Source organism: Maylandia zebra, linkage group LG9 (assembly GCF_041146795.1).
Source record: "Maylandia zebra isolate NMK-2024a linkage group LG9, Mzebra_GT3a, whole genome shotgun sequence".
Taxonomy (NCBI): Eukaryota; Metazoa; Chordata; class Actinopteri; order Cichliformes; family Cichlidae; genus Maylandia; species Maylandia zebra.
In genome coordinates, this window is record NC_135175.1 from 31,177,571 (window position 1) to 31,193,212 (window position 15,642).

The window sequence follows — 15,642 nt, forward strand, 5'->3', positions numbered from 1 at the left end:
GGAGGATTTCACAACGTGACTAGTATTTCCTCTGAACAAGACGACAGTGGGGTCACAAAGGTTAGACTGTGGACGTCACAGATTAAAGAAGAGGCAACGGCGGGGGCATCTGGGCAGAGGCCACACTCTCCGTACGTCAAACCCAACCAAGCAGCCCTGATATGCCAGGATCCAGCTCTCATGTCTCTGCTCAACACAGCACACAGATTCTGCTCCACTAGATCACCATCTTTCTTTTTTACTGACTGGATCACCTGTGCGAGGATGCGATAGCTTAAGAAAACTGCTTTGAAATCGTTTAATGAGACTGGTGATTTTCCAGTGCCAAACATGTGCAGGAGACTCCCTGTTTGCTTTTAGTGTTTCACAGAAGCAGCCGCTGTTGTTTCTTAATCAGTTCGCAACACGCTGGAGGCAACAAAGGAACCGATCCACAGAGATTTCTCTACAGTGAAAACTGTGCGAGTGGAGCTCAGGCTGATATGTATTCAAGGGAGACTTTTTAGACTCGGGGGGACAGCAGGGGGGCTCACAGGAAGTCAGCATAATTGATCAGACATAGCACCAGTGTAAACTCTCAAGGCTCATGCAGCAATGAGCCCTCCTGCATTATTTACTCATTTTGCAGCTCCATGTACATTATTACTGGATAATACTTATTGATTCATTAAAGCTGCAGCTGGAGATGATTGTAATTACTTTAGATACTGCTGGCCAGTTTAGGAAAGCCAAATTTAATCATACATTCATCCATTATTTATTACACGCCTTTGGACTGCAGGAGGACGTCAGAGTATCTGGAGAAAACATTCAGGGTTCCAGCCTCCTGGCTGTGATGCATCAGTGCTGACTACTGACCACTACACCACTGTGCCAAATTACAGTATTTGCTTCCAAAAATGTAGTAGAAAAAAGTAGAAGATGAAAGTATAATAAGAAAGAAAAACATCAAAAGTATATTAAAGCTGTACTTCAGTAAAGCAGAAAGCAACACCCGCATGTTTGATGAAGTACAAATGCCTTTCTGATACAACTCACCCATTTATTTGGGCTTGGGCCTGGCACCAACTTTTGAGCCCTGAGGTTGTGTTTATGTCTCCTCCCAGTCGCAAACTGGGGATTTTTCACATGTGAGTCACGTGTGTAATACGCTGCATGACAAATCTGAGTAAATACACCCAGTTATGTTGCAGCAATGGTCCTAGCCCAGTGACATTTGCTGGGGATAGGCCGGTGGCACTCTGCAGATATCTGCATACTACTTAAAATTTTATTTTATTAAATATATTTCAAAGAGGATGCACCTCCCCAGGCCCTGCTCTTCTGGACACAGCCCTCGACTTGGGAAAAAATAACAATTCTATTTTTATCCAGACCATATTTCAATAAACCTAACAAAGCAGTTTCTAATGATATTTAATATAAAGTAAAGCAAGTGACCCCAGAATCCAAATCTGGGTTTTTCAGCCCTTAAAAAGTGATGAAAACTGAAGTCCAGAAACATGACTCACTAAATTAAATGGTGTATTATTGCAAGCTGTTCCTTAATATCCTGGATACTTTTACTAATCAGTCTCTTGGTGTAACAGCAGTCTCTGTTACATGAAGCCCTCGTTTTTTCACTGCTGAATCACCGAGCTGACCAACAAACAGCTGACAGCTCTGAGCAGGAAGTGAGAACTGTCCTCTCCATGCTGATGAGTGTAGTTTTTGAAGTTGAAACTACAGATATGAACCTTGGCTCGGTTCCTGCTATTTGCCTTCACAGGTCAGCGTGAAGCACGGGCCCGTCACATGACCGCAGCCACAACAGGCGAGTCACTCACTATCGCTCACACCCACCTCTCTGTTTACAGAAGTGACACCAGCCTTTTAAAATCACCGGAGGACAATCATGATTTTATCACCTGTGTGAGAAGCACCTGCTGACTCATTCCCACACTTTGAAAACTCAATAAAAAAACTTCAATAACAGTGATTTAAACCCTGTTTTATGGGCATAATAACCAGCCAGGTATCTGAGGCCTCCAATTATCTTGTCAGTAATTTGATGCCTTTTGATGAATATTACGGCCTGCTTCGTGGTACAGCCCGTCCAACAAACAGAGGACTGACACAAAGAGATAAACAACTATTCGTGTTCACATTCACATAACCAGTGACTGTAACACACGTCTTTGGGCTGTGCTAGGAAGCTCGAGTACCTGGAGACAAGTGGAGAACATGAAAACTCTACACGGGCCCATAAGCAAAACTTCAAGCTTCAAAAGCACATTTGAAGTCTCAGCAGAAAAATGCTCCATTTGTAAACAATCTGTCAGCACTCTGCAAATGAAGTAACACTGGGATCTTTGTAAGACTTCATAAGACTTAATTACAAAGTGAGTTTGTGCCGTACCCTCCTGGTAGTTGTGAGCTCCGTCAGGAAGAGCCAGGAACGGGAGGTACTTCCACTCTTCTGGGAGCAGGTTGCTGTCATGACCCTCGTCTGGCATCAGCGGCGGGTAAGAAAATTCGACCTGAGGAAAGAACGGAGAAAGAATAACACCTCATTTAGGCTGTTTTAGCTCACACGGGTCATCTGCGAACAGACTGAATACAAATGAGGACGTTTGTCAGTTTGAAGTCATGGAAAATTTCCATCACTTGCACTGAATGACCTCACATGTGTTTTCCTAATCATTTTACCCTCACCTCAAATGAAAACTTAATGAGGTGCAGGAGGTGCAGTTTGCCACGTCTTCTTACTGTGATGTTTTGTGCTGGACGTTTAGCTTCACTGAGGTATTTTAGTGGATGTAATCATAATAAATTTATACAGGGATGCTTCTCTAACGGCTCTAATTGTGTTTATCATAGTTATACTGTTTCCTGTATCTGGGACACATATTCTAAAATCTAATATCACTAATTATGAGCCGTTTGTGTATTAAGTACCCGCTTTAAGGCCTCTAAAGTAATAAATCTTCCTACGCGACATCTGTTTGGAAGGGTAAAGGTAGACAATGTGGTAAAAAACATCACTTTACTACAGCAGTTGGAGTTAAAAAGAAAGACGTGGCTTGCAAAGTGCTTCACAAAATGAAAGTAATTTATAGAAACCAGATTTTATTGTCATAGTGTAACATCTGTAGTTTGTATGTGGGCTTAAAATGAAAATCTAAAGTTACAAATGCATCTGCCTATTAGAAAGTTATGGTATGCAGTGGAAGACACAGCAGCAGCAATTTACATCATGTTGATCATTAATTTTCCTGTTTAGTTGGACGGTGCATGCTATTACCGTCTTTCCGTTAATAAAAGACACTTCAGTGTCCCTTCTGCCATAGGAGTTATTAGTAATGTGAGAATTCAGCCAGCTCCTATAATGGCTCGATCATTTCACTCAGACAGGAAACCGTCCGAAGCAAAACTCAACCACAACTGTAGTGTCAAAGGCCGCCTAGAACATCATCCCAATGAAACTGATGGTGCAGAGGAATAGCCTAGAAACAGGCCTGCAAAGCAAATACCATGCACATCCTGGAAGCAGAGGATTTATGAGCAATCACTCTCCTCAAGCCAACTTGGTGTCACTGGAGTGGCAAAAAGAGATCCAACTAAATCAGAGAAGGCTTTGGATTAAGAGTAGACTCATGGGGGCAGTCAATAACAAAACAACAACAACATCTCAATGTGAAGAACACTGAAGACCCAATAAATGTAAAAAAAAAGTTCGAAACAGATGTTTCCCACACCTTTTCAAATATTTTTGTCCAAACTTTTTGTCCAATTATTCCAAAACCTGGCCAAATGTGTTATTCAGGATAATTGAGTTTATCCCAACAACACTTTCCAGGTGATTTACTGGTCGGCCAACATTCACACCCTCACCAGCAGCCACAAGCTGTGGGTAGAGACCGAAAGAGTGTAGAGCTGTTCCTCCACATCAGGAGGATATATGACATTCAGGCATTTGACCCAGATGCCTCCAAGGTGAGCTGTTTCAGGTATGTGAGGAGACCTCGGGGGAGGAGCTCAAAACCAGCTCCTAGCATCACTTCGCACTGCCGCACACAGAAACAGCAGTACTATCAGGTAATCAAACTTAATTCTAATGACAAGAGAAAGAGAACTGCATGTCTGCAGCTCGTTTAATCAGCTTTGCTCCTTTCTCTACTGCCATTGATCCTTTCTCTACTGAGTCGGGTCCTAATTGAGGTTCCCATATGTGAAAGCACTTGAAATAATTACTAACGCTCAGCAACAGTGACTTAAGTGTACCTTAGAAAGTTTCATATACACATCACATTTCCTTACTCATGAAGTAATGAGAGAGAAGTAAAGTAATTTAACTACAAAGAATGAGTTAATTCAAATGCAATTGAAAAACAAAAACAGCGGACCCGCACAAGTGGAAGAGACAACTGCTTAAAGATTAAAGTTAGATTACAGTTTTCACACAGCTGAATAAACGACACACAGAAAACTGATTGAACAGAAGTGTGAGATGGTCGAGAATTTACTCCAATGTCCTGTTATATCTTAGATAGCAAGGAGCAGACGGCTGAGTTTATTATTAAACTTCACTGAGACAATCTGCAAATTTCATTAACAGTTTAATAAACTATCATCTTGTCTTTATTTTTAGTTAGCACAGACCTTAAACACTTCAAGCTGTAAGCTAATGATAGTTATATAAGAGCAGACGCTGGTGCAATAAGATGCATGTTTTACGTCCAATGGATGATGATCTGATTAGTCGACTAATCGCAAAAATAATCAGTGACTAGTCGACTATCAAAATAATAGTTTGTGTCTATGGATGAAATGTCTAATTTGGACCGAGCTCCACATTTTGTGGCATTTTCATGCAAATCTGTCCATGAATTACTATGTAATCCTCCAAACAAACAAACTAAGCCAACTGCAAAACATGTTAGGGTGCAGATTTTTAATGTATGTGCCAATGTTTCTTAATGTACTGTTAAAAATAAACTTTGCAGATGCAAGGAATTAAAAAACTTTCAATGCCTTTATCAGGCTCATTTGTGCATTTTTATTTGTGTTTACATGCTTAAAAGTAAGTGGGAAAACATAAGTAAACATATTTCTGTGTGATGGATGTTCCTGCTGCATCACTGATTAAGGTTTCCAATAAAAAATACATGTAAAAGGCCTCGAAATCCTGCCAGGCAAGCAGATGGACAGCAGGTGAATAAGAGGAGGAGGGCGGTTGTGAAAGAGAGGCAGAGAAACGGATTAAAGAGCCAGGAACCCAATCTTGTGCCGCCCAGCAGGAGATCGCTGACCCTTATCCGATAACCTCCACCACCTCCATCCCCGAGTGCAGGCCCATTAAAGGCAACAAAGACTGCACACTGGGTGCTTTATCGGGGCTCTGGTCTCATCTTTACATCAGGAGAACTGCTGTTTTATCTTTGTGCTTGAGCAGCAGCTGTTTGCAAAACCGCAGAAAGAAAAACAGATGGAGAGCGGAGACAACAACACCACCACTGAGGAGGAGGAGGAGGAGGAAGTTCAGTGTGTAACTGCACATTTAATGAAATTTGAATCAGCAGCAGAAGAAGAAGAACAAAACAACAATGTGAGAGAAAATTAGAATGAGTAAAGCAGGGTGTTAAGCTCACTTTACATTAACGGCCACACAGAGTTTGGTCTTAGGTGATGATTTGTCAGACAAATTATTTTCACAATTAAACAACTGCTACAAATGTGAAATCTTGTAAACCTCCCCGTTGGAGGGCCAAAGTTTCATATGTAGTAAAAATCCTTAAAAAGATAAAAAAAAAAAAATAAAAAGGTAAACACTGAGTGCTACTGCCCCTCAGCAAGCTTCTAGAAGTTAGCCAATCAAGAAACAGCAGACTTAAACGGAAGGGGCTCTTTAAAGAGAGACTTTGTTTCAGGCAGAGGATAAACTAACCAGTCCTGTAAAGGGCCAGTGCAAGATCGAGCAGGAGTTTTTAAAACTTTTTAGCATGCAAATCTGCTCAAGTGCTGTCCTAGAATAATGAGTCAGTAATGCCTTCTGTCTGTCTTGTCAGCTGGGCACAAAACATATTTTTCACTTTTAAACAACAACTCCTATAATAGTGACAGTTTCAAGTGTCTTCTTTTGACCAAAAGACCCTAAATATTAAGTAAACAATGACATGAGACCAAGAAAATGTTTCTAAACAGCTCAAAGAAAACCTGAACTGATTGATTAATCGGCTTGTTGCTCCATTTTTGTGCATACCCAGATACAAGCAGGGTCCAGGAGCAGTGATGATGAGTATGCTGCAGCCTGTGATGAAAACACTGAACTGTTGGCAGCAGGGCTGGTGTTATATAACCATGTGAGCCCACAGCAAACAGCTGATCTTAACCCCTCTTACCTGACAGGGAAGCCAGGCAGTGAGAAGTCTGTAGTTTTTACTGTTTTTATGTTTAGAAATGTCCGCATTACTGCAGGACTGTGCATGCGCTGTTTAAAAAAACAAGAGCATAATAGACACGTAAGCTGACACTCGTACTGTACAGAAGTTTAGTGAAAATGCACCTTTATGTCAACTCGATGTGAGGACTCGGTTAGCAGTTAGCCGATGTTAGCTGGAAGCAGGGGTTCACGTACCTGGCAGCCTTTTTTGTGGTGAAATCCAACCACCACGATGTGCAGCACCGGCCCCTTCCCTTCGTCTCTGCCCTGAGGCTCCATCCCCGCTCCTGTACCCGCAGTCTAGCGTTGTTTTAGCTCCGGAATTGGATGTAAACACAGCTAACCGAGGCCGACTGTTCTGTCTATATCTCCCTGAATATGTGACAGCAGCACAGCAGAGATGATTTTCTCTTCCGCTTAGTCCCCACTGGCCAAATGGGCAAGAGCATTCCCCGCAGCGCACTTCCGTTTTCGCTTAGCGAAATTTAAGTTTACAGTTAATTGCTCCCCAAGGACAGTCTTCAGTTAAGTAGAGTCAATGGAGCACATTTACTTGGACAAAACGTTCTTAAGTGTGCAGACAAACGCCAAGGTTTTATTACAGTTTTTAAAATTTCTGCATTGATATTAAATTCAACTTAAAATAAAATGTCAGTTGAATTTAATTTACCTTAATAAATTCAGGTTTAATGAGATAAATGTCAATCTAGACTTTAAAGCTAGCTTAACCAAAAATACATTAATTTTACTAAAATCGAGACTTGTAAAGTATAATTATTTAGCTAAGTTGTGCTTACTAGCTTTTAACTGATTAACTGTTTTGTTGCCTATCTTATTAAATTACTTTTTAGCTAAGGTTTCCAATTGTATAATGTTATTAATATAACGTAATAAAAACATTAAAATGACAGATTAAAGTTTTAATTCGCTGTTGACCAATATAACATAATATAATTAGATAACAGTTAACAATTATATGGAGTGTATTTTTTTTTCTTAAGCAGGACAGAATGAGTTTAAAGGCTTTAAATGCAATCAGGCTGAAGTTCTTGTGGAAAAAGTAATGAGTTGACTAACATTTCCTTCATATTTTCCTTCATTTCGATCTGGAATTTCATTGATATTATCAGACAGCTTGCCCTAGAATAAAGTCCGGATAATCTGCATCTAAAAAATAGATAGTTAGCTTAGCTCTTGTGTTTCTCGCTCAATAGACAACGTGCATGTCACCTTAAATTCCACCTGTCAAGGAGAGATGAAGCATAAATATCCGCGGTCAGATTTTACAGGGGTGAATTATCTTGATCTCTGTTCTGTTCTCTTTTTTAAACACAAAAATGATGTCATGTGTTCCTCGACACAACTTGCGCCATCGTGTGGAGACATACAGAATAATTTAATATCACCCTCAGGTGTGTGTGTGTGTTTTGTTTGAATTTTTAAAAAGTGTATTATATTTGGTTGCAACCATGAATGTTTGAATTTCTTAAAAAGGAGACTCTTTTGTTTCCCCAGAGACGAAATTCTTCTTGATTGATTGATCTTGTCTGGCTGGCCCACTACTGTTCGTCTGTCGATTACTTCTGGCTTTGTGGAGGGAAGTCTCTTGATTGAACATGTCGGCTACAAACCCGTCGCAGCTGCTCCCGCTCGGTTTGTAAAATCTCTATGATGCTGTTTTTTGTTCCTGACGTCTGTGGGTTTAAATTGGGCTGTTCCGAGTCTGCGTGCGACGGCCGCAGTTTGAGCCGCGGCTCACTGAAAATCATTTTGTAGGCAGATGTTTGCTAGTTAGCATTAGCATCACGCCGGTAGGGAGCTAACGTTGCGGCTTTACTCTCTACAAGCACAAACAAAATGCTTCTTATTTGGTTTAGTTTATTAAAGTGGCAGAGAGGGCAGGTTTCTAGCTGAAAATTTACAGATTACTGGATTATCGTCTATTGCCCTATTGGCATGTTCAAAATAAATTTAAAAATTACATTGTCGTCTTTTTTTATTCTATTTAGTTATTAAAAATTTATAGTATTTCAAAGGGTTAACTGTTGAGTCCTTAACAAAGATAGACACCAGTTAATAAAGTAGGTAGGTAAGTGAAGTGTAAAAAGTAGAAACACTCACCTCAATTACAGGATGTGTAATTTCTCTGTATGTTTCCTTTTGCAGAGCTTGTGGACAAATGTATCGGCTCCCGAATTCACATCGTCATGAAAACTGACAAAGAAATTGTCGGCACCTTGCTGGGCTTCGATGACTTCGTCAGTATCTTTTAATTAAAACGTGTCCAGATGAGCGAGTTAGTGCACGCCTCAACACCAACAATGTACAAAGTCTTACTGTATTGTGCTGCACACACCATCGACTGTTTGAAGTCATCCATGCTCACAGGTGGAGCCCATGCGATGAGAAGCAGTACGAGAACTATTGTGTTACTTTTTGTTTCTGTTTTATTTAGAAATGTGAGAGAGGACAGTTGCAGAATACCATTGGCACAAAAAGTGTGTAGATCTGTACAAACAAGGGACAAATAGACTGATCAAAAAATTTAAGGAAACAGTCAGTGATCACACTACAACAGTTCAACTTCAGGCATGTCAGGCGTGTCAATCTATCCAGATAGGAGTAATAAACCATGGTAATAGATGGTGGCCACAGACCATTTCCCTCTGCTGTCAGATCTTATTCTGGTGCAGTGGGGCCTGGGTTCCTCCTGCTGTTGGGCTTCTTTCATTTTTACTCTTAAAAGTCTGATGGGGTATTATCATCACCTGAGTGGGCACCTCGGAAACCCAAGTTTGTGAATCCGATAACTTAAGAGGGAAGTCAGCTAGGATTTTTCAAATTGATAACATTGGTGCATCTTCTAAAAGGGCGCTGGTGCTGCTCTCGTGCACGTCTCCACATCCTCCTGCTCGTTTGTGTAAAGCTTTTAGCTGCACTTTGATGTCTCTTTACTGTTTATTGTTGCACAGTTTGTCTTTAACTGTGTGTGTCAGACATGGTCCTGGAGGATGTGACAGAATTGTAAGTACTCCTGTTGCATTTTTACTCTAACTACACCTTTTCTCGGGTTCACCGCTGACTATATTTATAAACAAATGTGTTGCAGTGAAATAACACCAGAGGGGAGGAGGATAACCAAGCTCGACCAGATCCTCCTCAATGGCAATAACATCACCATGGTAAACAAACAAACGCCTGATTGTGTCCCATAATCTCCCCCGGTGTTTTAAACCTTCACAGGATGATTTATGGCTGCATATTTTCTCTTCTGCAGCTCATCCCTGGTGGAGAAGGACCAGAAGTATAAATGCCCGGAGGCCGGTTAACCTTCCTGTGTTGCTGTTCTTGACTTTATTATGTAATTATTATTGTTGATGTCTTGTTTTTTCTTTGGGTTTTTCCTCCTGAATGAGAAAGATATTTTTGTAATAAGATTCCTCACTGATGAGAGGTGCACATGTCGAAAAGTTTTTCTTTGTTAAAAATAAATCTGAGGATGTCACACAGTCTGAAAAACACTTTTCTTTATTCATTCTTTACCACACAACTTAAAATTTAGTGCAAATCTTGGTATAAAACCAAAGTGTTACCATGAAACAGCAGAACTAAAAAAACCATCCAGTTGTTTATGTGTTTATTTTAAATGTTTATCAAACAAAGAGCCGGATACTTGATTGATATTGAGTTTAGCAGGTGATCAATGCAGCTGAAGGTTGTTTAAATTCATCCCAGTGGCTTTTCCCGTTCCCCGGGAGCCTCAGTACATCGAGGGCTTCTCCTCTCCTTTTGGGTTGGTCACCTTCTCCAGGTTTTTGCTGATGATGTCATAAAGCTCGGCCTGAGGGAAACGAGCAGAGATGCAGATTAATAATTGACTTACAGCAGCTAAAAATACATTGTTAGTGATTAAACTGTTTGAAAATCAGTTTTTTAATCTTAGAAAAACTCAAATATTTTATTTAAGATCCATTTTTTTTCCATGGTTTAAAGTATTTGGGGAGAAATATAAATGTAGGCTTCTTACGTAGAAGCCGCGGATGTCGAGGACGATCACTCTGATATCCGAGTAGATGGCCTGGTCCTTCTCGTGTACGAGTGAGCGGTAGTCCATCTGAGGGCAGAACAAAAAGAGTTAAAGGCATTTTTCATATTTCCTTTTTGTGTCATAAACTTCGAGGCTTGTTGGGATGTTCAGTGACGAAAAAGACTAAAACCAGCTAGTGTTCATCCATCTCTGAGATCTTTGTGTCTTCTCTCAGGCTTTAAGCTCATATTCAGTGTATTTACCTTTGCAGCTCTCATCCACACATGTATTCAGTCTTGCTTCTACTGACTTTAATCCATTTTGAATAGAGTTATCTGACTAATGTGACTTGCTGTGTGTAACAGACAAGAAGTCTGTGATCGGGTTTTGGTGCGTGAAATTCTGGCATCTAATTAGTTTATGTCACAGTAATTAGCAGGCATGTCTGGACAAAAGGGTGGCCAAAAATTAACAGTGGTGGCCAAAATGCTAAAAGTGAGACTTCAAAGTGCCGCTATCATCCACCTTTTATACTGTTCAAATCTGATACTGGCATTAAATCCAGCTGTTCTTTCCACTTGAAAGAAAATTTCCCAAAACTCATCCAGCATCACTTCCTCTGCTCCATGTGGTGGTCAGGATGCACAATATTAGAAAACTATGGGAACCACTGCTCCAGCTATTATATGAGAAAGATTTTTAAGGGCGTTTTTTTACACCTATAGTTTGTTATAACTTTGGTCCGAATCATTTGATGAGTTTGCAAACTTGTAGCTTTTTTCCTGTGATTTGGCTTCTTTTCACCCAGAAAAGAATCCAAGTGAACTCCAAACAAACCAAAGTGCATGATTACAAAAACGTGAGCACATTCAGTCCCCGTATTGGCCAGATGTGCCTGGGGTGGGAGCGACAAAAGTACAAACAGGAACAAGGTGCTGTGTTCTGGAGGATTAGGTCCATTTCATAGCTAGTTGCTAACCTGTACAGACCTTTGTCTACCTTGTCCACATCCCAGAATGCAAACCACATGTAGGTACAGGGAGATGTTTAGCTTATCTAGCAACGTACACCTGGCAGTTTAGATTAAGGTCAGAGTGCATTCACAACATAAATGAACCGTACGGGAGGAACACTACCTCCTCCAAAGGGTCTTTATTACTGTGCTCACATGTGCACAAAAGAAACGCAACGGGGTGCAAATTAAACCAGAGTTCAATTTGAATGAAGTAAACACAGCAGGTGTGAAAGCACCCTAAGTGTGTTTGAACTCTGTGGCGCGATGTTTGCAGTCTGCGTTCAAATGCAGAAAGGCAGAGATCATCACTCACCACATGAGTTTCCTTAGAAGCTTTGGCCACAGCATCCCCCCTCTCTGTGAAGTACCTGAGGATTTAAACAGTAGTGATGAAAGGCTCCACTCTCAGTAAAATGACACAAAGGCAGCTGCCGCGCTTTAAAGAAGGATTTACGTCCAACCTACTTGTTGATGTTGGTCTGAAAACCGTCGACTTTGGTTCTCACTGCAGCGATTCTCTCCAAGATTTTCTCCTGTGGTTTAAAAAAACCCAAAAAACCTTAAAGGTCAACGTATTTCTTTATCACATTAATCCAAAAGTTAAAATCAGTGGCTTTATATTCAGTTAAAATGAAAGAGCAGCCAATTAAACAGACGACGTATACCTGGATGGCAACTCCGAAGTCATTTCCATCCTCTATCTTTGGGATGAGGTGCTGAATCCAGCAGGTGACCTGCAGTTTGAACCCAGAGCATTAATCCTCATTTTAAAATCATTCTCATATTGTTCCTGTCTTAGAGCATCAATCAGCCCTCAGAGCGGCAGTGATTCACTCACAGTGATGATGGTCTCTCTAAAAGCGACTATCTCTGGTTTCACTCTCTCTAGCACCATCGTGATCTTCTCGTTCCCCTTGATGAAGCCACACTTCGGCGCTGAAGAGCAGAGAGAACAGATGAAGCTTTTGTTCCCCGTCCCCACAGACATCACATGCTACCTTTCAGTTTTCACATGTGTGACTACAAAAATGCCTTACGCTTCTTCTTCTTCTTCTCGTCGTCTTCATTCTTGTCGGTCTCCATCTCCTGAGAGAGACATTTTTTTACAGAGTGAGAAAAGATCGGCTTTACCGGGCGTCTTAAATCAATTAAAAATGTGAAAAATCAGATGTCACAGTAGCAGTCTGTGCACAGCCTTCCTCCTTCTTTTATAATCCTATCTGTGACCCCACAGCAACATGGCAGGGTGGGGTCATTTTTTGATAATCATAGCACATGTTTTGATGTCTCCATAGGTGCTATACCCCTTTTTCCTTCTGCAAGTGAGGAAGCTGAATATTTGCACTCACATTAATCCAGTTAAAATTCATTCAGAGCCAATAAAGACACATTCAAAGGTCAAAGCTGTCACAGTGAGATGTGAGTGTGTCGGTCGACTGTGTCAATTAATGCACTAGTGAAGAGCACGTCAGAAAAGTAACTTTCAGTATATTAAAAAATATAACTGAGATTTCTGGAAGGGCAAAGCTTCTGGTCTCTAATGTCAATAGTTTTCTCAGAAAATTTGAGCTTAATTTTTGTGAAACTGTTCCCTTGATTTCAAAAGCTTTAAGGAATATTATGTGCCTTGTATATGACAAGCTGCAACCAAATATCAGTCCTCTACCTGCAAAGCGGGGTCTTTACAGGCCTCCAAATCTGCTGTCAGAGATCTAAGCTTCTGTCACTATGTTATCCCGAGCTTCACCCTGAGAGTCTCAGGGTGTTTTATTTTAATTCAATAAACAGATGAAATGAACCAAAAGTTACCGACCTTCACTTATCCCAACTTCTGACCATAACTGACCTTTTCTTATTCCTTCTGTATGATATTATAAAGATAAGTTGTTATAATAATGTAATTAGTAGCGTCGTCCTGAATCTTATCTGGATGTCCGGCTCATTATAATTCACGAGCCTCAATTAAAGTTGTCCAAACCAACCCAGATTTATTTTAACATGCGTTGGTACAGCCCAAGTTAAATAATATGTCTTATTACATGTGCATTTCAAATCACAGTGATTGTGTAAAGCTCCAGAAATATTAACTTCCACGCCTGTGTAGTAAAGTGAGGATATTAGAAAACTCCATGGCACTTTTCATAGCTGGGCTGATAGCAGTCTACTAATCAAAAGGTCGGTGGTTCGATCCCCGCCTCCTCAAGTCTACGTGTTGAAGCGTCCTTGCATGAGAGGCAGGGAACAAGTTCTTGTGTCAGTGTATGGGTCAATTAATGTTGCCGAATGACCCAGTTTTTCAAAGTAAAAGCCTTCTCACCGTTTTAGTGGACTGAAGCACATTCATATGGAATGAGTGATCTCAAACACATTCATGTTGGCCATGTTTAGTGAAAGATGAAGCTAAAAGCGTGACAGGCTGCAGCGCTCTCACCTCGTCCTCGGGGGAAGGAGGGTCTGGTATGGGGATGTCCAGAGGAGCCCTAAGGGAAGCTGTTTCTGTGATGCTGAAGCCCTCATCCTGACAAAATAATCAAATAAAAGACAAACACAAGGACAAGAGTGAAGAGCAGTTTTCCCAGATCAAAGGTCACAGAGGCTGTCAGTTAAAATGCTTCACCTTGAGCAGAGAGTCCAGCTTTATGATCTTCAGAGGGATGAAGTCAGAGAAGAGAGTTTCTGCCTGGAAACACACACACACACACACACACACACACACACACACAAAGAGGGGCCTCAAGTCATTATTAAGTCACAAAAGTTGGTTTATTTCAATATTTTACTAATTTAACGCAATCAATGTGTCAACTGACCTCCCGATACAGAGCCTGGCGGAAGTTGTCCACCTGTGGAGAAAAGGTGAGCAGACTAAATAAACCAAATAAAACACGGTTCAAGTGCTGACTCACGTTTGTGAAAAGCTTTACTTTCGTTTTCCTGCCCGCTGCGGGGGACTTTCCGCTGCTTTTCAACTATAACCGACTGCTTTCAAACACACCGGGGCTCAACACTCACACCAAGTCCGCTTTAAAGTCACTGCAGGCCGCAGGAAGCCGTTTAGCTCCTTTACCTTGCAACCTGCCCTCCTCAGAGAGCGCTTACTCCCAAAAAGCAAAAGCTCACCGACTTACCTTCCCCGCAGTCGTGCTGCTTATTTTCAGAGTCGCTGCCTTTGACATGACTAAAGAAACTTTTTTCAGGAATATATTATCATAAATATATCCGCTGGAGCGGTTTAAATGAAGTCCGACGGCTGCAGCACAGGACAATATGTCTGTCTTGTGGATTTTTTTATTTCCTCATTCACTTTGCTTTCGATTTGATATCGGATGCGCCTCCTACTGACTCCCTCCTCCTCTCCTGGCACAGGCTCAGCTTTCAAACTTGAATATCCTGTACATGGCAACCCAGTACACGGTACAGACACCGAGAGGCGTTTACAGGATTATTTAAGATGAAGGCGGTTGTCTGCAGAGCAGAATAGTGATTTTAGAATAAATACATTTTCAAATCAATTTCTAAAGAGTTTAAGAATTTAAATATATACCGTCAATTTAAAAATGGCCTCTTTTAATCTCCTGTACAGTGTAAGTCTGTAGAATGAACAATAAATTGGATCAGGTTCACTGATACAGCCTCACGTCAGTTACAGTATAAAGCTGATTTCTTTCACACCCCTAAAGGACCTTTGACAAAAGAAACTGAAAAAGAAAATGAAACTGAGCCAATGAAAAAAAGTCATGTGGTTTAAACAAAATGTGATTACTTATTATGATCTTCATTGCCTCATCCTGAACGCGTCTTTTGTCTTGTATTTGTATGAAGGAGCTTAATCTGCTGATGGAGTTCAAGGAGTCAACAAGTCATCAGAGTAAGAGCAAGATTAATGAATGACGTTGGATGTAATATATATACTTCTAGAAGATTGTGCTAAAATGAACGTGACTTTGCACAGTAGCTTCTTTTTCGATTGGTCAAGAAACTTGAGAAACATTAAATATATAAAACAAAGGTTTTTATGAGCTGACACATTTCTTTTAAGTCAAATAAAATAAAACTATACTTTAGAAAAAAGAAAAATAAATGGGAAATTACTTACTCACTTAAAATGAACCTAAATAAAAATGTGGCTGTACCTAATAAAGTGGCACTCACTGGTAGTACCAAGTTAGACCTTCTTTT

The 15,642-nt window shown here is 40.6% G+C and overlaps 3 protein-coding genes across 5 annotated transcripts in view; 1 reads left to right on the forward strand and 2 right to left on the reverse strand.

Annotated features, from left to right (window-relative positions):
* Window positions 1-8,661, reverse strand: part of avl9 (AVL9 homolog (S. cerevisiase)) — a 27,122-nt gene extending 18,461 nt beyond the window's left edge. The window contains exons 1-2 of one of the 2 annotated variants that reach the window (XM_076888321.1): window positions 8,543-8,661; window positions 2,399-2,519 (exon numbers count right to left, since the gene is read on the reverse strand). In XM_076888321.1, the coding sequence (XP_076744436.1) occupies window positions 2,399-2,495 (97 nt within the window). In that variant the 5' untranslated portion in view covers window positions 2,496-2,519; window positions 8,543-8,661. Of the gene's footprint in view, window positions 1-2,398; window positions 2,520-6,616; window positions 6,864-8,542 lie in introns of those variants that run through there. The other variant, XM_004551794.6, reaches the window with a different exon arrangement.
* Window positions 7,686-9,926, forward strand: lsm5 (LSM5 homolog, U6 small nuclear RNA and mRNA degradation associated). 2 transcript variants are annotated; one of them, XM_004551792.3, is made up of 6 exons: window positions 7,686-7,833; window positions 7,937-8,074; window positions 8,588-8,683; window positions 9,418-9,445; window positions 9,531-9,603; window positions 9,699-9,926. In XM_004551792.3, the coding sequence occupies exons 2-6, from the start codon at window positions 8,038-8,040 to the stop codon at window positions 9,729-9,731; spliced, it is 267 nt and encodes an 88-aa protein (XP_004551849.1). In that variant the 5' UTR covers window positions 7,686-7,833; window positions 7,937-8,037; the 3' UTR covers window positions 9,732-9,926. The 2 variants fall into 2 exon arrangements, with proteins under 2 accessions (XP_004551849.1, XP_076744437.1); XM_076888322.1 differs by lacking the exon at window positions 7,686-7,833 and having other exon boundaries at window positions 7,868-8,074.
* Window positions 9,927-9,933: 7 nt separating this feature from the next.
* On the reverse strand, window positions 9,934-14,764 carry psme2 (proteasome activator subunit 2). Its single transcript, XM_004551793.4, has 11 exons — window positions 14,592-14,764; window positions 14,274-14,306; window positions 14,081-14,143; window positions 13,895-13,981; window positions 12,501-12,549; window positions 12,302-12,399; window positions 12,129-12,197; window positions 11,929-11,996; window positions 11,777-11,831; window positions 10,449-10,535; window positions 9,934-10,262 (listed from the first exon to the last, which is right to left on the reverse strand). The coding sequence occupies exons 1-11, from the start codon at window positions 14,637-14,639 to the stop codon at window positions 10,182-10,184; spliced, it is 738 nt and encodes a 245-aa protein (XP_004551850.1). The 5' UTR covers window positions 14,640-14,764; the 3' UTR covers window positions 9,934-10,181.
* Between the last annotated feature and the right edge of the window lie 878 nt (window positions 14,765-15,642).